This window comes from Crotalus tigris, unplaced genomic scaffold, assembly GCF_016545835.1.
Source record: "Crotalus tigris isolate CLP2741 ecotype Arizona unplaced genomic scaffold, ASM1654583v1 scf7180000024462.759394, whole genome shotgun sequence".
Taxonomy (NCBI): domain Eukaryota; kingdom Metazoa; phylum Chordata; class Lepidosauria; order Squamata; family Viperidae; genus Crotalus; species Crotalus tigris.
Window position 1 is genome coordinate 715,074 of NW_024100633.1, and position 25,131 is coordinate 740,204.

The 25,131-nt window shown below is 42.2% G+C and overlaps 1 protein-coding gene across 3 annotated transcripts; it reads right to left on the reverse strand.

Annotated features, from left to right (window-relative positions):
* Positions 1-6,724: 6,724 nt before the first annotated feature.
* MFSD5 (major facilitator superfamily domain containing 5) lies at positions 6,725-11,219 on the reverse strand. Of its 3 annotated transcripts, none has more exons than XM_039332749.1 (2): positions 11,097-11,219; positions 6,725-8,636 (listed from the first exon to the last, which is right to left on the reverse strand). In XM_039332749.1, the coding sequence occupies exon 2, from the start codon at positions 8,585-8,587 to the stop codon at positions 7,229-7,231; it is 1,359 nt and encodes a 452-aa protein (XP_039188683.1). In that variant the 5' UTR covers positions 8,588-8,636; positions 11,097-11,219; the 3' UTR covers positions 6,725-7,228. The 3 variants fall into 3 exon arrangements, with proteins under 3 accessions (XP_039188683.1, XP_039188682.1, XP_039188684.1); XM_039332748.1 differs by having other exon boundaries at positions 11,084-11,209; XM_039332750.1 differs by having other exon boundaries at positions 11,021-11,099.
* Positions 11,220-25,131: the final 13,912 nt, after the last annotated feature.

The window sequence follows — 25,131 nt, forward strand, 5'->3', positions numbered from 1 at the left end:
CATAGTAACCTGAATTGACAACCTGCAGAGGAAGATAAGACAGAAAGAACAAGAGCTAGTATATGTACAGCCATTACATGGAACAGAAACAAAAGATTCAAAACTATAAAAAAGTACTTATGGGTAAATAACACAGAATTTAGCAAGAATTTTAATTTACTAATTATTTTATGCTGTTATGCATGTGTAAATATTTAAATATCCTTTCACTAAAAAAAGTATTTAAATATTTTATAAAATAGAAGTTAACATCAAAGCTTTGTTTTTTAAAAAATCTAGCTTGTTCATACACCTTAGTTCTAAGAACAATGCCATTCTTCAATATTTGAATATTTGAACATATGAAAGGTTACTATCATAACAATACCTGAATGCAAAAAATCTTTAAGATGAGATTCTTTGAGATTCAGATAATCTTATGATAGCAGTATTATGGTATGAGAAATCCAGATATATTCAGTGATAATGTGGATAGATCTAAGTTGATTTTTTCATTCTAAAGAGAAAAATTATTTCAGTATTTTCAAGTGGAAACAAGGGTTCAAAGGAATTATCTGCTACAAGAGATCCAGAACAGATCTTGACTGCAATATTTCTTTTTCACTTTTGGACATATTTTTAAACCCACCTATGTACATATGTTTTGAAATTGTGATGTTGGACTTCAAATGACTACAGTTGCTTTAGGAAGCTGTATTCTAATTGCCAAGGAAATCAAAATTGTTGAGAGCATCTTTAGTAGTACTGAATAGAAAAGTTGCCTCTGTAAAGGGCAAGAAATGAAGTAATTAGCAAGAAGAATGGTGGGCTTCAGGTTTTTTGTATTTGAAGGACAACCCAATCCAAAAACTTTCCTTTTGCAAGGAGAGAGAGGGAAAAAATGAGAATCTTAGGAGAAAACTACATTGTGTCTGTTTTCTGATTCTTCCGAGTTACATTAATGAACATGTCTCATAGCCATGTTGGAGTTTAGCAGGATAAAAATACCAATAATAAAAGTAGGAGCCCTTCCAGAATAAAACATTATTACCTCATAAAAGCACTTGGAACACTTTGATAAAATGGCATCACTACAGGTGCACAGATGCCTTTGATATATACTCTAAATCCACAATATTGTATCATCATGCCTTAACATGTGGAGTTCTTGTGCGACACTAGGGTAAACCCCACTCTACTAACATGGGGTGGTGATCTCTGGGTGTTAACACTAATGCAAAACAAATACCACAAGTGATAACTCTTGGCTGAGAGTGGCCTCACCAGTTTATCAAGTATTTTTCTCCCAACTCTACATATTCATGATGTTGATTGGCACATAGATAAGCTAACTGGATATATTAGAAAGACAGGCAATGTAAGTTACGTAAGATTCTGTTGAGATCATCTCCTTATATTGTAGGACTTTCTCAAGCTACAACTGGAGCAAAGGGTCAAACCAGAATGGTGATGACTGTAGCATGCTTACTGATTGTTATCAAAGCAGCTTTTCTATTGCAGTGTTTATGCAATCTTATCCATGATTAATGTTATGATTTAGTTGCCCATATCATCTATCCATATGACACTCAGCCAAAAATTAACCATGTTATTTTGTATGAAAATGCTAAGCCTCAAAAAATCTAACCTAGGTTACAGTTAATCAAACTTCGTGCAAACAAAGCTTCCATGTGGCTTTGCAAAGTTTGTTCAGTAACTCTTATGTCACTAAGAGTATAATTATTACTCTGAGAGTTATAAACTACTACTGATTATCTGCTTATGATTAAGAATCACCCTGAGGCAACTGAATAGGTGACTATGTACTGGACAAGAAGATAGTCACCGTTATGTTTTCTAGCTATGAATGTGCCAGTGTACAGTAGTAACATATTAATTTTGTCTAGTTCTTGACAAAATTACCCCATCCATAAATTCTAAAGCAATGGATGAATGACTCTCGTTTTGGTAGTAACTTGCTGAAAAACATGTTCTACAGCCTTGTTATTGTTGGGATCCATATAACAGAACCAAAGCTTTCTAAATGTTCCTGTGTAGAATTGGAATTTGCTCATATAGGTGCTCATCTTCTTGGCATAATTCCAAGAACTAATTTTTGACAAGTCTAATGTATATAAATCTAGAACTTAGGTCAACAATGTTGAGCATTTTAGCCAAGTGAAGCATTGTCATTGGTTTCCTCACCTCATCTTAACTTTAGTTGTTGACATTGTCTGGACCAGATAGATAATTAATCTGTTTTAACACTTTCTTCTGGTCTCTAGACAGACAAAAGCCTAAAACAGCTACCAAACAGAGCGATGCTAACTGCAGTATTTTCACTCCCCCCCCCCAACTTTAGTGTTTACGCAGAAGGGCTAAAATGTGATACAGGAGAGAGACAGTTTACCTCTGCTATCTCATATGATATAGTTTTGATTTACTATACCAACCATCACTGTAGAATTGGATAGGCTAATAGGCAAAATTAGTGATAACCAGCAAATGTGAGTTGAACATATTTTGCTATTTGTTTTTTTCTGAAGATGATGTGACACAGCCAAGGGTCTTCCCTGACTCCAATATTTTTAAATACATTTTAAAATAATTTCTAATTTTTTATTTGTTTCACTTTCAATTTTTGACTTCCAACTTTTATCCGGAGGACTGACATGTCTTTGGTTTTCTTTTATCAGAATGCTTTTTAATATTAATGGGTAGGAAAAAGAGGGCTCACTTAAGGTCTGCACATATAAGCCAAAGAAAATCCTTGAAGCAACTAAGAGCTGATAATCTAGTCCCTGAACTGAATTACATGCCTGTCGGAGTTACTGATGTATTATGAGTAATCAAATCAGTGGTCTGTCTGACTCAGGAGCAGAGACAGTTCCAGGGGCAGAGGTTATAAGCAACTGAGACTTGTGACACATATCAGTGTCTTGCCTACTACTGGAATCTCCCTTGTCAGAACAATGCAATTTAGATTGCTGAAAACAACCTGAAGTTTTATTTTTAAAGAGATATAGACTTAGGGTACAGATCCTTTATATTTTAAACAGTACCACTTATTCCCTTTTGACTAGACTTAAGAAGAAGAGTGGCTGTCCATTAAGGGGAATCAGTATACGTACTTATTTCTGTTAGGCTCTCATGCTTACACTTTATTTTATAGTATTGTGAACAAGTTACTATAGCTCAGTGATGGTAAACCTTTTAGAGACTGAGTGCCCAAACTGCAACCGAAAACCCACTTATGCATCGTAGGGTGCCGAGTAGGTGTGGCCCATTGGCTGGGTGTGGCCCATTGGGTGGGCATGACTGCGGTGGTAACGGCAGACTGGGTGGGACTAAAAAGTTCAATCGATCAATTCCAACTTTGCAAGATCTTTTTTCCCCCCGCGAAAAGTTGAATTTGACTGATTGAACTGTTTTTTTTTGCACATGGCGGCGGAGGCCTAAAGCGAAAAGATTTTATAAAACCCAGCTGAAGGCCTAGGACTGAGGCGAATGGCGCACGTGCCCACAGAGAGGGCTCTGAGTGTCACCTCCGGCACCCGTACCATAGGTTCGCCACCACTGCTATAGCTATTCCCCTGAAAGTTGGCCTAGCCAATTTGCTTCTAAGAAGTGGGCATTTTCCAGCTTATACCCAATTTCTCAAATTAATAGTGAATGAGAGAGTTTTGGATCTTGGCCCTTGAATTTAACCTCCCAATTTACAAGTTGTATAATAATCACTGATTTCAATGCCAGATTGGGGAGTAATTATAAAGCTTTTCTCCTGCATCACAGTGCCCCATGATCTTCCTCAATTGAGGAGACTTCCCAGAAATCTAAGGATTCTGGCAATAACACGGGTTTGGAAGTTTTTCTTACTGGCAACAAAATATGACTTAAATATTCTTAAAGAATCTATTCCAGAAGGATCCAGCGGGTGAACTCATTATTAGGGATTCTAGAAGGGTATCAACTTTGGACTAGTTATCTAGTGCCTTTGCCTTCCATTGCAAAGACTTTAGTGTGATCTTCCATCCAGAGGGTGACTGTCTTCCAATTGTGGATTCATTTGTTTTTGACACAACTGGGCCAAGTCGCTCATTATCACTTTATTATTTACCTCTACTGTCAGGTACTTTAGACTTGTCTGGATGAACAGATGGGGTATGATCTGTTTGTTTTTTTTAATTCTTTGTTGACTTGAGAAAGTCTGTAAGTATAACCAAAGATGACCTTTTCCATCAGAAATCATTACTCAGAAGTTCACAGCCCTCTTCATTACACTGGCCTAACCCCTGCCCCAATGCCTGGTTTGAGAGTGTAAAAGGGTCAAAGCACAGGCAATTCTTACAGGAATTCCTGTATCCATAATGACTGTCCCTCATATGAAAATTTTTACTCCCTAAAAAAGGACTATAATAAACTTTTACATTGTTAAGAATTGCACCAAAATCCAACAAGCAATAATGAATAAAGACAATTTGTCTCTTCTGCCTATTTGTCTCTCCATTTACACCCAAAATAAATGCTAATGGCAACAATAAATAATTCCTCTTAAGTTGTAGGCTAGATATTTCTGGATTTCCACACTTCAACTGAAAGCTGTTAAGTTCCTAACAGCTATTTGATGAACTTCCTGAATGGCCTCCTGTTTCACTCCTAGAGGTTCAAAAAATAATGTTGCAGTTGGAAAGCAGGAGGAATCCTGAGAATACGAGATGTCAGGGATCATATACTCCATAATGCACCCTGCCCACCTGTGTTTCATAACACTCACTTGTGGCACCTGCTGGCCCACCTGCATTCCATAATGCCTTCCCCACAGCAGCATTCTGCAGCACATGCTCCCAGCACCATCCTATATTCCCACCTGTTCCTATTTAATGACTTGCACGGTCCTTGAGGTTACAAAAGCAACTAGGACTGTCAGGATTGCTGTTACTAAGCAATGTGGTCACATGATGTCATGCTTTGAGCTTGATGGTTTTCTTGCAGATGTTCCATTAACAAACTGGTTAATATCAGTAGTGCTAGCATGAATAACTGGGCAACATAGCTAGCTGCCCACTATCTATTGCCGAGTACAATATTCTACAGAAAGGCCTCAACTTCAATGCTAGCACTGATGATGTTACCTAGTTTGGTAATGAAATATCTGCAAAAAAAAAAAAAAAAATCCACACCAAGCTCAGAGAACCAAGGACCCCACAATTCAACCCTGACCTACCAATATTCTCTTCTTTTGATACAATAGCATTTCTTAGCAATGGATATTCCAATTGTCATTGTAACCTGAATATTACGAATACTGGATTTTTATTGTTTGGTCTTGGATGGTAAATAAGTTTTCAATGAGTGACAAGAAATATATAAAAGTGGCAACATTTTTTAAATCATTAGAACTTCTCAAAAAAACTGAAGAAACCCTGAAGCTGTTCTGTTAAAAATAATAGGAAGTCACTGAGAAATGCCCCACTTATCACTTGGCTATAAAATGAGCAGTTGGTTTAAAAGCTGTCTCCTGAATTAATTTTTTTTTAAAAGAACTAGGGGGAAAGAGAGACAACATGTAGAAGAGATAAGAGATAAGAGCTGAGATCTAAAAAAAAAAAAAAGTAGACAAAAACACAATGAAACATATTGTTTTGCCTTTTGTTTGCCACTTGAATATGCTTTTAATTCTGGGCAGGGCAAAAACCAAAGCAGAGATCAAGGCCTATCACCTTAGGCAAAACTATAGTTCCTATTAGAGTTTAGTAAAAAAAAAAGAATGCTAATTACTGTACTAGCTGGCTCAGATGCTATCCTTTAAAATGTACTGTACACCAGGGTTGTCAAACTGCTGGTCCACGGCTGGTTTCATCATACCAAAGCCGCACCCATCCTATTGCCGGCAATGCAAAAAGAATTGTGATATGTCGCAACATGTCACGTGATGTGGTGAATTTAACACCCGTGCTGTACAGAGTCTGTTAAAATAAAAGCGCTTTTACATTAGCATACGTATTAGAAGTAATGATTCTGAGAAAAGCAAACACATTTATTTCCCATGTAGATGAAGCATGCAACTGTCAGAAAGACTTAAGGAATGCAGAGAAGAGGCATTGCCTTCTCTCATGTAGCAGGTATTGCTTGCCCTCTGGTTTTTGGTAAAAATTATTATTTAAAGGGATTTAAAAACATATTGGCTAAATGATACAAATCTACAAGCTAGATGCACTAATGCAGGAACATTGTTAATATTCAAATATTATAAATTGTGGGGTTTCATGGCTATTTATTGGTGAAATGAATTCTGGATAAGTTCTCCAGATATGACTACAGTTGCCATATACCTTTGCAAGTGGATCATGCAGAGATCAACAGGAGCAAACTCTTTGGTTGCTGGGATAATGAAATAAAACTAGATGCACTATAAAACAAAGTTTCTCTAAGACTATCACTCTTCTTCATTTTTGAGTCTCAGTATTTTTTTAAATTCTACTGTTTGCAGATATGATTAAAATATTGAACAGGTGCTTAATTTACACCCTTCACTATAAACTGAAATAGAAGCTAAAACAATGGGCAAAATAGGAAATTGGAAGAACAATGCTTTATCACTGCCATACTGGAAATTGTGAAACCAATATAAACACAATAAAAACCTTGTGATGTCAAAATTCAGAATTTCAAAATATCCCAACTCGTTTGAAATATTTGACCAAGCCGGGCTATATACTGTCAAAATTAAAATTGACTCAAGATAAACTTTGTTTAATTTCAGTTTATTATTTTTTTAAAAAGCAGATGATCACAGAGTGTGGCTGATACTGCTGTTTATAGAATACAGCTGTTCCTGCTACCAGGTTCAATACTGATAATTGACAATCAGTCTATCAACCTCACTGTTGTCTTTTTTTTTATTATTTATAAAGAAACCCTGCTTTGTCCTTGCAAGCCATTGTCTGTCACCATCAATTCAGAATGAAGTAGCAGACAGCAACTAGCAGAAGTCAAGCAGCCACTGGACTCCAAGGTGGGGAAAAAAGGATGCAAGCTGCTTGACATAGATGTAACCCAAGTTCTTAATGTGGCCTGTCTTTGTTGAAAAGAAAATTAGATGTTTATACACTTCACTCTTCCAGTAGGTGGAAGAGATCCACATGGCACTTGTCAGATATTCAGTGTTCTCCTTGCAGACTCTTTGTATATAGGTATGTATGTATGTATGTATGTATTGATACATTATGGACAATTGGCATATTCTTGATCAGAGCTCAGGAGAAGATATCTCCGCCTGGCTAGATGAACTGGGCAGCCTGAGCTCTGCATTGTTTCGGACAACAGTAAAGAGGCTTACAACAGCCAAGAGGGCCATTACCATCATGACAGAGCAGATGGTGAACATATTCCTGGTGCCTGTCTTATAATCACTATCATGGAGGATGAGCAGCCCAAGGCAAGCCAGTAGGTTCAATGGAACACGGAACCAATGCATCACACCTGCCTGATCCTTCTCAGGGATCACTTTTTGCCTGAGAAAACCCATGGAAGGAAAGTAGAGCCCACATGAGAGCTCAATGAGCAGGAAGGCCAAGAAGGACTCCGATGGGTTCTCTTGCCCAGGATTGGTTGAGAAAGTCAGCATGAAGAGTGAAAAAAATACCATTAGGACTGAAAGAGACAAGATGTGCATGGGCTGGAGGTGATATTTCTTGGATGTGGCCACACGGTAGAGTAAGGATCCAACCATGCTGGCAGCCATGAAACTGGAGAAGACAATGCCTAGAGGTGGGTTGTAGGGATCCAGGACTGGAGTCCAGAGGAAGATGAAGATATAGATGACACTTTCAAATAAGGCCTGAATAGTCCCCAAAAGCAGGACACGACGGTCGGACAGAAGGCATTTCAAGCCATCAGTGCAAGTTCTGGACAGTGCCCGCTTTTTCCCATAATTCTCATCCCAGTTCTTCATAACCAAGGTACCAGCCAGCACAAGAAAGGGAATAGAGACCATGAAGGGAGCTACTGGGCCAAATCTCAGCCATTCAGCAAAGATATTGGCTACTACACCAGCTCCAATAGCAATTATACTATTCCAGAAGGCAGCCTTAGAGAAGGTGGCCGGAATCCATTCTGCTGGGAAATCATGGCGCTCCACATGCTCATGCACGTACCATGCCTCAAAAGCAGAGAACAGTAGAGCAGTAGACAGCCCTCCTAATATTCTTCCTACAATTAGAACAAAATAATCCCAGGAGAGCTTTGTGAGGCAGCAGACAGAGTAAGTCAAGGAAAAGAGGATGCAGGACTTTTTTCGGCCCAAGCGGTCAACCAACGAATTGGAAACCAGCCCAAACAACACACTTGAGGCAAAGCCACAAACATAAATAATGGTGATCTGGGCCTCCAAGAAGTTATAATGCTGGTAGAGTTTGTAAAGATAAGGTCCTTGCAACCAATCAGCTGTGAGAGCCAAGAAATAGACTTGATAATAATCTAGCTGGAACCGCAAGAAGGCTGGGTTGGAGCAAGACTTGCTGGTGAGCCTGGAGCGGCAGGCGGAGAACTCCAAGCCCAAACATATCAGTAGGAGAAAAGCAAAAGCGACATAGGCAGCAATCAGCATGGTGCTTCAAATCATCCTGTGCATCTCTGAAGATCTATTCTCAACACAGCTGAAAGAGAAAAAGAAAAAGAGGTATTCAAGCAACATTTAAAACAGCTCAATATTAAAAAACAAGTTGCTCATTTTAATCCAGCATTTTATTTCTCACAATGGCCAATTTCTCACAAGCTGGAGATGAGAGACTTGCTCTTCTCTTGGCATTCTTTCCTGTAATTAGTATTTATTTGCATGCTACCTTTAATCTAGAGATAGTATTTACAGTGAGGAAAAAATTATTTGATCCCCTGCTGATTTTGTACGTTTGCCCACTGACAAAGAAATGATCAGTCTATAATTTTAATGGCTGGTTTATTTTAACAGTGAGAAACAGAATAACAACAAAAAAAATCCAGAAAAATGCATTTCAAAAAAGTTATAAATTGATTTGCATTTTAATGAGCAAAATAAGTATTTGATCCCCTATCAATCAGCAAGATTTCTGGTTCTCAGGTGTCTTTTATACAGATAAGGAGCTGTGATTAAGAGCACTCTCTTAAAAGGGAATGCTCCTAATCTCAGCTTGTTACCTATATAAAAGCCACTGTCCACAGAAGCAATCAATCAGATTCCAAACTCTCCACCATGGCCAACACCAAAGAGTTGTCCAAGGATGTCAGGGACAAGATTGTAGACCCACACAAGGCTGGAATGGGCTACAAGACTATCGCCAAGCAGCTTGGTGAGAAGGTGACAACAGTTAGTGTGATTATTCGCAAATGGAAGAAATACAAAATAACGGTCAACCTCTCTCAGTCTGGGGTTCCATGCAAGATGGAGTTTCAATGATCATGAGAATGGTGAGGAATCATCCCAGAACTACAAGGGAGGATCTTGTCAATGATCTCAAGGCAGCTGAGACCATAGTCACCAAGAAAACAATTAATACACTACACCATGAAGGACTGAAATCCTGCAGCGCCTGCAAGGTCCCCCTGCTCAAGAAAGCACATGTACAGGCCCGTCTGAAGTTTGCCAATAAACATCTGAATGACTCAAAGAAGAACAACGGAAGGACATTTCTCCAACAACTCATATCTATAAGCCCCTTCTTATTTGGTGGTGAAGTTCAATTATTATATAAAGGAAGAGGACTGTGGCACACCAAAAGATTAGCCTCAAAAGGAGGTTTGGCTGGAAAGAAAAATAATGTCAAAAATAATGTGAAGAAATCATCAAGCATCTGCCAAGAGTTGCAATGGAAAAAAAAAGGCTATATGACACTGAGGTTACTAACGGATACTAGAACTAAACACTCCTTATGTTGTTTCAGTGCTTCCCACATGAACAGTGGAAAACAAGATCTACCAGCTGGACAAGCCAGCTCTCTTCCCCCACCGGTTTGGGAAGGTAATAAGTCTTTCACTGGATTACAATACTGTCTCCTGAAGAGTTTACTGAAGCTATGATAAGGATGTCTCAAATAACTCCACAGAAGGGAGGGAGATGTTAAAACCTTAAACTACAAAAGTAACATTATTGCAGCAATCTTGTAACAGTTTCTGCATCAAACTCACTATAATACAGGATTTCATTTTTAGCTGCCATGCTAAACTCCAAATAATACTTCTATTCAATGCAAATATTAAGAATAAAAAAATCAAGATTTAGGCTTAAATGACATCCAGAAGGGTATCCTTGGATTTTGCAATGAGTTTTTTTTTTAAAAAAGGGGCTGGTTACAATTTTATTAACTATAAAATATTAAAATTTTACTTTCTGGAAAATAATTTTCTAATATTAAAACAGGAAAATTATTGCTTGCAGAAACCCACCCTGTTGAATGACACTATTCAACACAACACAATTCTAACATCACAGTCTTAAAATACAGATTCATACTATATTGGAAGGAGTTCAATACTTGTAACCCCAACAAGGACAACTCAGCAAAATAACAGCTTTGCCTGGCTTAAAAAAACACACACATTTGATACATCCACGCCCCAAGTTTCTTATACTTTCTACAGGAACAAAACCTGCAAAGGGATCGTAGTTAGGAAACAAGGAAAGGACCTTCCCCAACTGTATTGATATTAAAACTATCCCCCAGAGAAATACCCTCGCCATTTAAACCAATGTTCAGTACAGATCGTGGAAAATCAACATGTTCCTTCCACTTCTATGTCTTACTTCTACTGTAAGCTTTCTCAACTTCCCATCCACCCACCCCACTCCAAATCAAAGAACTTCCAGGTACGTTTGAACCGCACCATTCCTAAGGCCCAGGTAGCACTGCTACCAGTTAGGAATTAGGAAACTCGCAACCCGATGCATTTGGAAGGCATTAAGTTATTTAGTTCCTGCCCTAAACGAATGCGCCTCTTCATCTCCCTACTCAGCTTTCACCACCCCTCCCCTATTCCCTGATCCTTTAGATCATCTTCCCCAGCAGACCTTCCTGCATTTGACGCGCTTGCTTTAAAAACACGCATCTTCTCCCGCCGCCCCGAAACCCACCTGCCCGACTCACGCGCACAGCTCAGCGCCCTCTTTGCAGCCTAGCCGAGCGCACGTTGCACTTCCGGTTCCGCCTGGAATGGTTGACTGTACAACAAGAACTAAGCCAGGAGCCGCCATCCTAGCTGGTCACGTGACAAAAGCCTGCCAGTCAACGCTGCTCGAGCCTTGGGGAGATAGGTGGCGTTTGCAACCTGAGAAGAGCGGCGCCCATTGGTGCACTTTTTTCATCTTTTTTTTTAAAAAAAAAAACCTTGAGGGAAAATCCCCTCCAGTAGGAGTGGGATCAATTGGAATTCTTTTCTGCAATTACTGCAGTTTTTCCAGGGGTTTTCTTTTTTGGCAGTTTTTCTGCAATTATTGCAATTATTTTCTAATGTGCTTACTTGTTTCTCTAGATTCTAGAGAAACAAGTAAGAGTCTAGAACAAGAGTAGAGTAGAGTAGAGCTGAAAGGGACCTTGGAGGTCTTCTAGTCCAGCCCCCTGCTCAAGCAGGAGAACCTATATACCATCTCAGACAGGTGGTTGTCTAGTCTCTTCTTAAAAATCGCCAGTGGTGGAGCGCCCATATTTTCTGGAGGCAAGCTGTTCCACTGGTTGATTGTCCTCACTGTCAGGAAGTTTCTCCTTAATACCAGGTTGCTTCTCTCTTTAATCCAGTGGTTCTCAACCTTTTTAATGCCGTGACCCCAACCAGTCGTAAGTTGAGGACTACCTAACTGGTCGTAAGTTGAGGACTTTCCCTGCCCGGGAGCGCCATGCATGCGTGGTGCTACCCCCTGCGCTGGCCGAGGCGTAGCTGGCAAGGGGCAGTGATGGCGCAGGGCGACCACTGGCTGGGCCACCAGCTGGCCCAGCCCAAGGGAGGTAAGGCACCCGTTGGGCCCCACGTGCGCCAGCAACCCTCCCTGCACCCGCCGGCCTCCCACCTCCCACCCCTGGCCCTCTTTTACTTACATTTAGTAGTTGCTCAGCAGGGAGGGGTGGAAGCTTCCAGACAGCTCGCCTTCGCTGCAGACAACGTGCAACACCGTTTGCAAACTGAAGCTTTTGGTGGGCTCAGCAGAGCAGAGACAGCCTGGACAATTCCTATTGGCTTTTGAAGGCCAATAGAATTAGACTCTATTCAAGAGAGTCTATTCTATTGGCTTTCAAAAGCCAATAGAATAAAAGGGAGTAGCACAGCTAAGGAAAAGGGGGAAAATGGCGGATTGTGTTGTTTGGTGACCCCCGTGAAATGGTCGTTTGACCCCAAATGGGGTCGCGACCCACAGGTTGAGAACCGCTGCTTTAATCAGTTTCCAACCATTGTTTCTTGTCCTTCCCTCTGGTGCTCTGGTGAACAAAGTGACCCCTCTTCCTTGTGGCAGCCCCTCAGATACTGGAATACTGCTATCATGTCTCCCCTCTTTCTTCTTTTCTTTAGACTAGCCAAACCCAAATCCCGCAGCCATTCTTCGTACGTTTTAGTCTCCAGGTATTTGATCATCTTGGTTGCTCTTCTCTGAATTTTACCCAAACTCTCAACATCTTTTTTTGTGATATGGTGACCAAAGTTGGCTGCAATATTCCAGGTGTGGTCTTACTAGGCTTTATAAAGCAGTACTAATACTTCACATGGTCTTGATTCCATGCCTCCGTTTTTGCAACCCAGGATTGTATAAGCTTTTTTGGTTACTGCTGCACACTGTGGCTCATAGTCAAGTGATTGTCCACTAGGACTCCAAGTTCCCTCTCAGAGTTACTGTTTTTAAGACAGGTCTCGCCCAATCTGTACTTGTACTTTTGATTTTTCCTGCCTAAATGTAAAGCTTTGCTTTTCTCCACATTTAAACTAATTTTGTTGGATAGGGCCCATTTGTTGAGTCCTCAGCGAATGGCAATAACTTCACGAAGCATTTGGTAGTTCTCAGGAGCCTCTTTATTGTTGTTCAGCAGCCCTGTTACAACACCGAGGCACACAAGCCTCTCTCCTTCTCTTAAAGACAATCCCCGGGCCAAACGGCAACATTTGGCGTGCTTTGCACTTCACGCATGTGTGCGAGTGCTGGCGCCAGCCAGTCTGGTCCCGGGCAGCTTGCAACTGCCCGGGACTGTTGCAACGTCCCGAGCCTGCCTTTGCAGGCTCAGGACACAATACCCCTTCCACCCCCCCCCCCCGGCTAAAACTATAACTACATGAATAGTTACATGCGACCTCAACACGAGCGTGGGAGCCACACTAGCTCCATGGAACCAAGCTGTAATGTTTTGGGCTTCATTTCCCAGTGTTCCTTATTCTAACCTTTCACAGAAATACCCTCTTACTGTTTCTGCTTTGCCAGCAGAGTTACAAAATCTTCAAGATATTTGTTGTTGTTGTTAATTGCGAAGTCGTGTCCGACCCATCGCGACCCCATGGACAACGTTCCTCCAGGTCTTCCTGTCCTCTACCATCTTCTGGAGTCCATTTAAGTTCTCACCTACTGCTTCAGTGATTCATCCAGCCATCTCATTCTCTGTCGTCCCCTTCTTCTATTGCCCTCAATCTTTCCCAGCATTAGGCCCTTTTCCAGTGAGTCCTTCCTTCTCATTAGGTGGCCAAAGTATTTGAGTTTCAACTTCAGGATCTGGCCTTCTAAAGAGCAGTCAGGGTTGATCTCTTCTAGGACTGACCGGTTTGAACGCCTTGCAGTCCAAGGGACTCGCAGGAGTCTTCTCCAGCACCATAGTTCAAAGGCCTCAATTCTTTGCGCTCAGCCTTTCTTATGGTCCAACTTTCACAGCCATACATTGCAACTGGGAAAACCATGGCCTGGACTATACGCACTTTTGTTGGCAGGGTGATGTCTCTGCTTTTTAGTATGCTGTCTAGATTTGCCATAGCTTTCCTCCCCAGGAGCAAGCGTCTTTTAATTTCTTGGCTGCAGTCCCCATCTGAGGTGATCTTGGAGCCCAGAAAAATAAAATCTGTCACTACCTCCATTTCTTCCCCATCTATTTGCCAGGAATTGAGAGGGCCGGATGCCATGATTTTGGTTTTCTTAATGTTGAGTTTCAAGCCAACTTTTGCACTCTCCTTCTTCACCCGCATCAAGAGGCTCTTTAGTTCCTCTTCACTTTCTGCCATTAGAGTGGTATCATCTGCATATCTTAGGTTGTTGATATTTCTCCCGGCAATCTTAATTCCAACTTTTGATTCATCTAGCCCTGCCTTTCTCATGATGTGCTCTGCATATAAGTTAAATAGGCAGGGCGACAGTATACAGCCTTGCCGGACTCCTTTTCCAATTTTGAACCAATCAGTGGTTCCGTGTCCAGTTCTCACTGTTGCTTCTTGACCCGCATATAGGTTTCTCAAGAGACAAATGAGATGGTCTGGTACTCCCATCTCTTTAAGAACTTGCCACAATTTGTTGTGATCCACACAATCAAAGGCTTTTGCATAGTCAATGAAGCAGAAGTAGATGTTTTTCTGGAACTCCCTAGCTTTCTCCATGATCCAGCGTATGTTGGCAATTTGATCTCTAGTTCCTCTGCCTCTTCGAAATCCTGCCTGTACTTCTGGTAGTTCTCGATCCACATACTGCTGGAGTCTAGCTTGTAGGATTTTAAGCATAACTTTACTAGCATGTGAAATGAGTGCAATGGTGCGATAGTTTGAACATTCTTTGGCATTGCCTTTCTTTGGAATTGGAATGTAAACTGACCTTTTCCAATCCTGTGGCCACTGTTGAGTTTTCCAAATTTGCTGGCAAATTGAGTGTAGCACTTTTACTGCATCGTCTTTTAAGATTTTGAATAGCTCAGCTGGAATACTGTCACCTCCACTAGCTTTGTTGTTGCTCAGATTTTCTAAGGCCCATTTCACTTCACATTCTAGGATGTCTGGTTCGAGGTCAGTGACCATCTCATTGTGGTTATCTGGGATGTTAAGCTCATTCTTGTATAGTTCTTCTGTGTAGTTTTGCCATCTCTTCTTAATCTCTTCTGCCTCTGTTAGGTCCCTGCCATCTTGGTCCTTTATCATGCCCATCTTTGCATGAAACGTTCCCTTCATATCTCCAATTTTCTTGAAGAGATCTCTGGTCCTCCCTATTCTGTTGTTTTCTTCTATTTCTTTGCACTGTTCATTTAAGAAGGCATTCTTATCTCTTCTAGCTATTCTCTGGAATTCTGCATTCAATTGGGTGTATCTTTCTCGTTCTCCTTTGCCTTTCGCTTCCCTTCTTTCCTCAGCTATTTGCAAAGCTTCCTCAGACAGCCATTTTGCTTTCTTGCATTTCTTTTTCTTTGGGATGGTTTTAGTTGCTACCTCTTGTACAATGTTGCGAACTTCCATCCATAGTTCTTCAGGCACTCTGTCTATCAGATCTAATTCCTTAAATCTATTTGTCACCTCTATTGTATATTCATTAGGAATATGATTTAGTTCATACCTGAGTGGCCTAGTGCTTTTCCCTACTTTTTTTTATTTAAGCCTAAATTTTGCAATGAGAAGCTCATGATCTGAGCCACAGTCAGCTCCTGGTCTTGTTTTTACTGACTGTATAGAGCTTCTCCATCTTTGGCTGCAGAGCACATAGTCAATCTGATTTCTATGTTGACCGTCTGGTGATGTCCATGTGTAGAGCCGTCTCTTGGGTTGTTGGAAAAGAGTGTTTGTTATAACCATCGTATTCTCTTGACAAAATTCTATCAGCCTGTGCCCTTCTTCATTTTGTACTCCAAGGCCAAACTTGCCTGTTATTCCGATTATCTTTTGGCTTCCTACCTTAGCATTCCAATCCCCCATGATGATAAGGACATCATTTTTTGATGTTAATTCTATAAGGTGCTGTAGGGCTTCATAGAACCGGTCAATTTCATCCTCTTCAGCACCAGTGGTTGGGGCATAGATTTGGATTATTGTAATATTGAATGGTTTGCCTTGGATTCGAATTGAGATCATTCTGTCATTTTGGGGATTGTATCCCAGTATTGCTTTTCCTATTCTTTTATTGACTATGAAGGCTACTCCATTTCTTCTGAGGGATTCTTGCCCACAGTAGTATACCTGATGGTCATCTGCGTTAAATTCACCCATTCCTGTCCATTTTAGTTCGCTGATTCCTAAGATGTCGATGTTCAGTCTTGTCATCTCTTTTTTGACTACGTCTAGCTTGCCTTGATTCATGGATCTTACATTCCAGGTTCCTATGGAGAAAAAATCTTTACAGCATCGGACTTTCCTTTCACCACCAGATATATCCACAGCTGAGCGTCCTTTCGGCTTTGGCCCAGTCGCTTCATTCTTTCTGGTGCTACTAGTACTAGCCCTCTGCTCTTCCCCAGTAGCATATTGGACACCTTCCGACCTGAGGGGCTCATCTTCCAGCGTCATATCTTTTTTCCTTTTAGTACTGTCCATGGGGTTTTCATGGCAAAGATACTGGAGTGGTTTGCCATTTCCTTCTCCAGTGGATCACATTTAGTCAGAACTCTCTGCTATAACCTGTCCATCTTGGGTGGCCCTGTACGACATAGCTTATAGCTTCATTGAATTACGCAAGATATTTAGGAGATCTTTTAGCTCTCTGTGACCTCCGAATTCCCTGGCAACCCCCAAGCACATCTTGCCCAGGGGGTGCTGTGTGTTCGCCCCCTTCCTTTGACCCTGTTGGTCCCCATGGACCGTGCCCCGTTGCCTGGCCTGCTTGCTTGCCCACCGGGCTCGTCAGGACAGGACTTTGTTCTCTCCCTAACCTGGTTGACCTGCCTAGTTGCAGGCTCTCTGGCCCTTCTAGAAGGCTGCCACTGTTGGATAACTCTGTAGAGCCTCCCAAGTCTACCCTAGACCTATCATGAGGCTGCCTTCCTCCACTCCCCAGTTCTATAGTAGGGCTGTCTGGAATGTCAGTACTGTCCCAAAACTCAGTTGCCCCCTCTGTTATGCCGGAGGTGTCAGAATTGGGATTCGGCCCTCCGACCACCTCCTATGTAAATGCCCCTTTCTGGGAACAGTGGCAGTGTTGGACCAACTAGACGGAGTGTGTGCCAGCTCTCTTGCAAGGTGTGAGTTATTAGGATGCTCCCACTTATTCTCCCTGACTGGAGTGCTGAATGGTGTTGGTGTGTAATGATTATGCCCCTGGGGTAACTCCCTGGCTGGAGTAGGCACTGGTGCCTGTGTTCTAGCTGGTTCCCACGAATTCCTGTTCGGAGCACTCGCGGAATCTTGAAATGGGCCGTCTGTGGCCGCTCTGTTGGTGTCTGGCTACTGCCCACACCCTTCCCTTTGCCCGTAGAGGTCCCCCTCCCCCCCCGGACCAAGACCCAGGAGTCTCTGCAGGTGAGTCCAGTCTCGTACGCAGCTGGTCGATATGCTGTCGCAGGATACGACCGTCATCCAGGGAAACCTCGTAAGACAAAGGACCTGTAACTTTGCATACTATGGCAGGGACCCACAAGTGACCTGGCCCGTAATTACAGGTCCATACCAGGGCACCCACTAGCAATTGCCTAGGTGCCCTGGGTTGTGTAAACTTGGGAGGCAGTCTGTCCGGGTGCAACCGGTCAAGCTTAGTAGTCAGTTTGCGCCCCCAGCGAAGTTCAGCTGGGCTCGTCCCAGTAGAAGTTGAAGGTGTGGTGTGGTAAGCAAGTAGAAAATCTGCCAACCTGTGATGCCAGTCCCCATATGTCAGTTTCTTTAAAGCATCCTTGGTGATGCGGACCATCCGTTCTGCCATACCGTTGGTGGAAGGGTGGAAAGGTGCAGAGGTGGCATGACGAATCATGTTGGCCTGTAAGAAAGCTTGGAATTCAGAAGAAGTAAATTGAGGGTCATTGTCAGACACCAAAACATCCAGAAGCCCATGTGCAGCAAAAATCCCCCTCAGTACTTGAATAGTCTTTTCAGCGGTGGTGGAAGAGACAGGTACAACCTCAAGCCATTTTGAATGGCTATCAACCAGGACCAAGAAGAATTGACCCTGAAAGGGCCCAGCATAATCGATGTGCACCCTAGACCATGGAGACTGTGTTTCCTCCCATCTATGCATAGGAGCCTGTGGCATTTCTGGGCGTGAGTGCTGACAAAGGTGGCATGCGTGCACCTTAGCTTCAATTTCCTTGTCTAACCCAGGCCACCACAAATGGCTATGCGCAAGCGCCTTCATGCGTACAATGCCAGGATGACCCTCGTGAAGGGAACCTAAGACTCTAGACCTCATTGAGGTAGGAATGACAACTCTGCTGCCCCCCAGCAGACAACCTGGAAAGTGGATAACTCATTCCTCTTAAGCCAGAAACTCTGAAACTCAGCGCCTGGACAACTCTCTGGCCATCCAAACAAAACCCAAGATAAAACACGAGAGAGTGTGAAATCTGTAGCAGATTCAGCAGCCACATCCCTGGCATTTAACGGTGACTCAGGCAATGCCTGAATTGAAAGGATGTTGATGGCAGGGGCATGATCAGCCTCTACTACTTGCAGGGGTAATCTACTGAGGCCATCAGCATGGCCCATTTCTTTCCCAGGTTTGTGAATTAGAGAAAAATCATAGGCTGACAGAAAGATTGACCATCTCAGCATTCTGGGGGAGATGATATGGGGAGTTTGTCTGTTTGTGATAAACAGCCCCAACAAAGGCTTATGGTCAGTGAAGACCGTGAAATGTCTGCCATACAAAAAATCATGGAATTTTTTAATTCCAGCAACAACAGCTAAAGCCTCCCTGTCTATCTGGGCGTAGTTTCGCTCAGCAGAAGACAAGGTTCTGGAGTAATATGCAACAGGAACCTGAGTTCCATCCGGCCTAAGGTGGCTGAGTACTGCTCCCACCCCATACGGAGAAGCATCACAAGCGATGCACACAGGAAGAGTTTCATTAAAATGTACAAGCACATTGTTAGAGGCCTTAACCTCATTGAAGCTTGCTTCATGTGTTTGTGACCACTGCCACACTACCTGTTTGTCCAGAAGCCTATGAAGTGGTTCAGCTACATTAGCCTTGTTAGGAATGAATGAATTATAGAAATTCAAAAGGCCCAGAAAAGCCTGTAGTTCGGCCTTGGACTTAGGCCTAGGAGCATGCATGATGGCCTTTAATTTGGACTCAGCAGAATGAATCCCATTGGCATCAATTTTGAATCCCAGAAAATCTGTAGAAGGCACCCCAATTTTACATTTGTCCTTCTTGAGTTTGAGGCCCGTTTCCCGGAACCGCAGCAGGACAGCCCTCAATCTCTCAGCTAAATTTTGGGTGGAGTCTCCAGCAATTAAGACATCATCAAAATAGGGGCAAACCCCTGGTATACCCCTCAGTGTGTTTTCCATTATGCTTTGGAAAATTCCAGGAGCCACATTTACTCCAAATTGTAACCTCTTTATTTTGAATGCCCCCCTGTAGGTTACAATGGTTTGTGCTACTGCAGCAGCTTCATCAACAGGCAACTGTTGATAAGCCTGAGCTAGGTCAAGCTTTGCAAAAACACGCCCCCCCTTGAGGGAGACCAGGATATGACTGACTACAGGTACAGGATAGGCATGTTGCTGCAATGCCTTATTCAGAGTGCATTTGTAATCTGCACAGATGCGAATGTCCCCATTAGCCTTAAGAGGCGTGACTATGGGGGTCTCCCAAGGACTGGAATCAACAGGTTCTAAAACTCCTTGCTGAATCAATTTGTCTAATTCAGTATCAATTTTCCCTTTTAAAGCAAAAGGAACCCTTCTTGCTTTTACTCTGACAGGAGTGACAGTGGGGTCTAGTTTTAAGGACACAGGGGGCCCTTTGTACGTGCCCAGCTGTGGGCTGAAAACATCTGCAAATTCTTTGCAGACTTCCTGTAGATCTACTGTTTGCAAGCTATTGAGCCCTGTAACATGTATTCCCAAGGCCTCAAACCAATCGAGTCCTATGAGACTCGTTCGCTCACCCCCTGCTATCAATACATCTAATGGACCTTCAAAATCCTTATACTGTACGTTAAGGGTGGCCTCCCCCTTAACACACACTCTGGAGTTTTGAAAGTCTGTTAACACAATGTCAAAAGGCCTAAGCTTGGCCTGAAATCCACTACCAGAACAAATCTTTCTGAATGTATGTATGGAAATGATTGAAAGTGCAGACCCAGTGTCCAGTTCCATGACCAATGGAACTCCTTGCAACTTCACTTTAAGTGACAGTTTCTTCTTGATAGGTTTGTGTGTGCCTGTCCTATAAATGCTTCTTCGTGAAGCACAGAAACCCACCCTGTTTTGGCTGGGGACCCTGGTACCTTTCAGGTGCAATTCTTCTCGGGGTTGTACCTTCTGACGGCCCAGACACACAGCTGCAATGTGGTCTTGCTTTCCACATGCTCTACAGATAGCAGAGCGAAACCTGCAGTCGGTCCTCTTGTGGCGACCTCCACACCCGAAGCACTTGGGGACAGCTGAAGACTTTTCTTTGCCTTCCTTCTGCTTCCCTTCTTTTGTTGGGTAGAGACGGTCTACTTCTTCATCAGAATCCTCTTCTGAGCTCCCTTGGACTCCCAGACTGAGTACTTCTGATAGGCCTCATATTCTTGATTGCCCCACCTGCTGCCTCTTCTGCAGTAACCTCTCTCAAGGCATCTTGGAATGATAAATCTTCTTTGGCAAAAAGTCTCTGCTGCAAGTCTCTGTGTCTCAGTCCACATACAAATCTGTCTCTCAGCCTTTCTTCTAAGTCTTTAAACTCGCAAGGCTTAGCTGCTCTTCTCAATGCAGCAATGTACTCTTTAGCTGATTCACCAGCCCGTTGATCCCTCTGTTCAAAAGTATGGCGCCAAGCAATGACAGACAACTTGGGCTGGAAATGTTCCTTTAGCAATTTCTTTAAGTCTGTGTAGGTAACAGATTCTAGAGGTGCAGGTGCTGCTAGATTTTCAGCGATCTCAAATGCATCTTGACCACAAACACACAGCAGGGTGGCGGCTTTTAAGCCATCTTCTCTCACTTGATTGACCTTGAGATAATTTTCTACTCTGGCCACATAAGACTCCCATCTTTCCGGATGCGTAACACCGAACTCAGAAAGTCTTCCTATCTTTGCCATCTTCAGTAGTACAAGAAGGGTCTATCAGCCAGCTTACCTTCAACGTTTGCTGTATTGGCAGGCAGTTGCTGAATTTAACGCCGTTTCCTGCTGCTTCAGGACTCCAGGGCAAGCTTACAATTGTTTGAAATAATTGTAAGGCATCCCACCTTTGTCGCCAGTGTTGAGTCCTCAGCGAATGGCAATAACTTCACGAAGCATTTGGTAGTTCTCAGGAGCCTCTTTATTGTTGTTCAGCAGCCCGGTTACAATGCTGAGGCACACAAGCCTCTCTCCTTCTCTTAAAGACAATCCCCGGGCCAAACGGCAACATTTGGCACGCTTTGCACTTCACGCATGCGTGTGAGTGCTGGCGCCAGCCAGTCTGGTCCCAGGCAGCTTGCAACTGCCCGGGACTGTTGCAACGTCCCGAGCCTGCCTTTGCAGGCTCAGGACACAACACATTGTTCAAGTTTGTCTAGATCTTTTTGGATCCTGAGTTTGTCTTCTGGGTGTTGACTATTCTTGTCAGTTTAGTGTCATCTGCAAATTTGATGAGTTCCCCTTCAATTCCCTCATCTAAGTTATTTATGAAGATATTGAAGAGTACTAGGCCTAAGACAGAACCTTGTGGTACCACACTGCTTCCTTCTCTCTATGTGGATGTAGTTTCATTGAGGATTACTTTTTGAGTATGATTTGTCAGTCAGCTACAGATCCATCTGGTGGTGATGTTGTCTATTCCACCTTTTTCTAGTTTACCGAGGAGTAGGTTGTGATCTACTTTATCAAATGCCTTCCTGAAATCTAAGTTTATTATGTCCACAGCATTTCACTGGTCTACTAGTTTATTCACTTTATTGAAGAATTAAATAAGATTGGTTTGGCATGATCTGTTTTTAACAAACCTGTGCTGGCTACTGATTATAACTTTGTTTGCTTCTAGGTATTTTCAGATCTGTTTTTTGATTATCTTTTATAAGATCTTACCAGGTATTGATGTTAAACTGATTGCTCTGTAATTTCCTGGGTATGTTTTCTTTCTTTCTTTTTTTTCAATATTTTATTAATTTTTTTGTAGTCACAAATCCTTAATATTTTATCAGCAACATATTCTCTGAGTTTCAATATTTGGCTTACTAATACGTGATAAATTCCTTTCTCTCTACCTTGTTTTTCTTGTTGTTGTTAATTGCGAAGTCGGGTCCGACCCATCGCGACCCCATGGACAATGTTCCTCCAGGTCTTCCTGTCCTCTACCATCTTCTGGAGTCCATTTAAGTTCACACCTACTGCTTCAGTGACTCCATCCAGCCATCTCATTCTCTGTCGTCCCCTTCTTCTATTGCCCTCAATCTTTCCCAGCATTAGGCCCTTCTCCAGTGAGTCCTTCCTTCTCATTAGGTGGCCAAAGTATTTGAGTTTCAACTTCAGGATCTGGCCTTCTAAAGAGCAGTCGGGGTTGATCTCTTCTAGGACTGACCGGTTTGAACGCCTTGCAGTCCAAGGGACTCGCAGGAGTCTTCTCCAGCACCATAGTTCAAAGGCCTCAATTCTTTGGCGCTCAGCCTTTCTTATGGTCCAACTTTCACAGCCATACATTGCAACTGGGAAAACCATGGCCTGGACTATACGCACTTTTGTTGGCAGGGTGATGTCTCTGCTTTTTAGTATGCTGTCTAGATTTGCCATAGCTTTCCTCCCCAGGAGCAAGCGTCTTTTAATTTCTTGGCTGCAGTCCCCATCTGAGGTGATCTTGGAGCCCAGAAAAATAAAATCTGTCACTACCTCCATTTCTTCCCCATCTATTTGCCAGGAATTGAGAGGGCCGGATGCCATGATTTTGGTTTTCTTAATGTTGAGTTTCAAGCCAACTTTTGCACTCTCCTTCTTCACCCTCATCAAGAGGCTCTTTAGTTCCTCTTCACTTTCTGCCATTAGCGTGGTATCATCTGCATATCTTAGGTTGTTGATATTTCTCCCAATCTTAATTCCAACTTTTGATTCATCTAGCCCTGCCTTTCTCATGATGTGCTCTGCATATAAGTTAAATAGGCAGGGCGACAGTATACAGCCTTGCCGGACTCCTTTTCCAATTTTGAACCAATCAGTGGTTCCATGTCCAGTTCTCACTATTGCTTCTTGACCCGCATATAAGTTTCTAGCCATTGATAAAATATATCCCATTTTCTACAAAGTATTCTGTCCTCAGGAGGTAAAAAAAATTTTTTTGACCCAAATGTAAAAACGGACCCAAAAATAGGATTCTGGGTAAAATTTCATGCTTAAAAATTGTGCTTTTTCTGGTTTTTAAAATTGAGCCGTTTTGGTGTCCGGGGAAGAAAATTCGTGATGCTGGCTCAGGAGGTAAAATTTTTTTTTTGACTCAAATACAAAAACGGACCCCAGAATGGGATTCGGGGTTAAATTACATGCTTAAAAATGGTGCTTTTTCTAGTTTTTAAAAATTGAGCAGTTTGGCTGTTGGGGGAAGAAAATTCCTGATGCTGGGGTCAGGGATTTTTGTGCTCAGGAGGTGAAAATTTTTTTTTTTTACCCAAATGTAAAAACGGACCCAAGAATGGGATTCAGGGTTGAATTTCAGGCTTAAAATCGGTGCTTTCTTTAGTTTTAAAAATTGAGCTGTTTTCGTCTCTGGGGAAGGAAATTCCTGATGCCGGGGTCAGGGATTTTTGTCCTCCGGAGGTGAAATATTTTTTTTGACCCAAATGTAAAAACAGACATCAGAATTGGATTCGGGGTTAAATTTCATGCTTAAAAATGATGCTTTATGTAGTTTTTAAAAATTGAGCCGTTTTGGTGTCCAGGGAAGGAAATTCCTGATGCCGGGGTCAGGGATTTTTCTGCTCCGGAAGTGAAATTTTTTTTTGACCCAAATGTTAAAATGGACATCAGAATTGGATTCGGGGTTAAATTTCATACTTAAAAATGGTGCTTCATCTAGTTTTTAAAAATTGAGCCGTTTTGGTGTCCCGGGAAGGAAATTTCTGATGCCGGGGTCAGGGATTTTTGTGCTCCGGAGGTGAAATATTTTTTTTTGACACAAATGTAAAAACGGACATCAGAATTGGATTCGGGGTTAAATTTCATGCTTAAAAATGGTGCTTTATGTAGTTTTTAAAAATTGAGCCGTTTTGGTGTCCGGGAAGGAAATTCCTGATGCCGGGGTCACGGATTTTTCTGCTCAAGAGGAGAAAAATTTTTTTTGACCCAATGTAAAAACGGACCTCAGAATGGGATTCGGGGTTAAATTTCATGCTTAAAAATGGTGCTTTTTCTAGTTTTCAAAAATTGAGCCGTTTTGGGTGTGAAGTGCACTTCAGTGTGGGGGTGGGAAGGAATTCCTGATGCCCCGGGTCAGGAAATTTTTGTCTCCAGAGTGAAATTTTTTTTTTGACCCAGAATGTTAAAATGGACCATAATTGGATCGGGGTTAACTTTCATACTTAAAAATGTGCTTCATCTAGTTTTTTAAAAATTGAGCCGTTTTGGTTGTCCCGGGAAGGAATCCTTATGCCGGGGTCAGGGATTTTTGTGCTCCGGGGTGAAATATTTTTTTTGACCCAAATGTAAAAACAGACATCAGAATTGGATTCGGGGTTAAATTTCATGCTTAAAAATGATGCTTTATGTAGTTTTTAAAAATTGAGCCGTTTTGGTGTCCAGGGAAGGAAATTCCTGATGCCGGGGTCAGGGATTTTTCTGATCCGGAAGTGAAATTTTTTTTTGACCCAAATGTTAAAATGGACATCAGAATTGGATTCGGGGTTAAATTTCATGCTTAAAAATGGTGCTTTATCTAGTTTTTAAAAATTAAGCCGTTTTGGTGTCCCGGGAAGGAAATTCCTGATACCGGGTTCAGGGATTTTTGTGCTCCGGAGGTGAAAAAAATTTCTTCACTCAAATGTTAAAATGGACATCAGAATTGGATTCGGGGTTAAATTTCATACTTAAAAATGGTGCTTTATGTAGTTTTTAATTATGGAGCCGTTTTGGTGTCGCAGGAA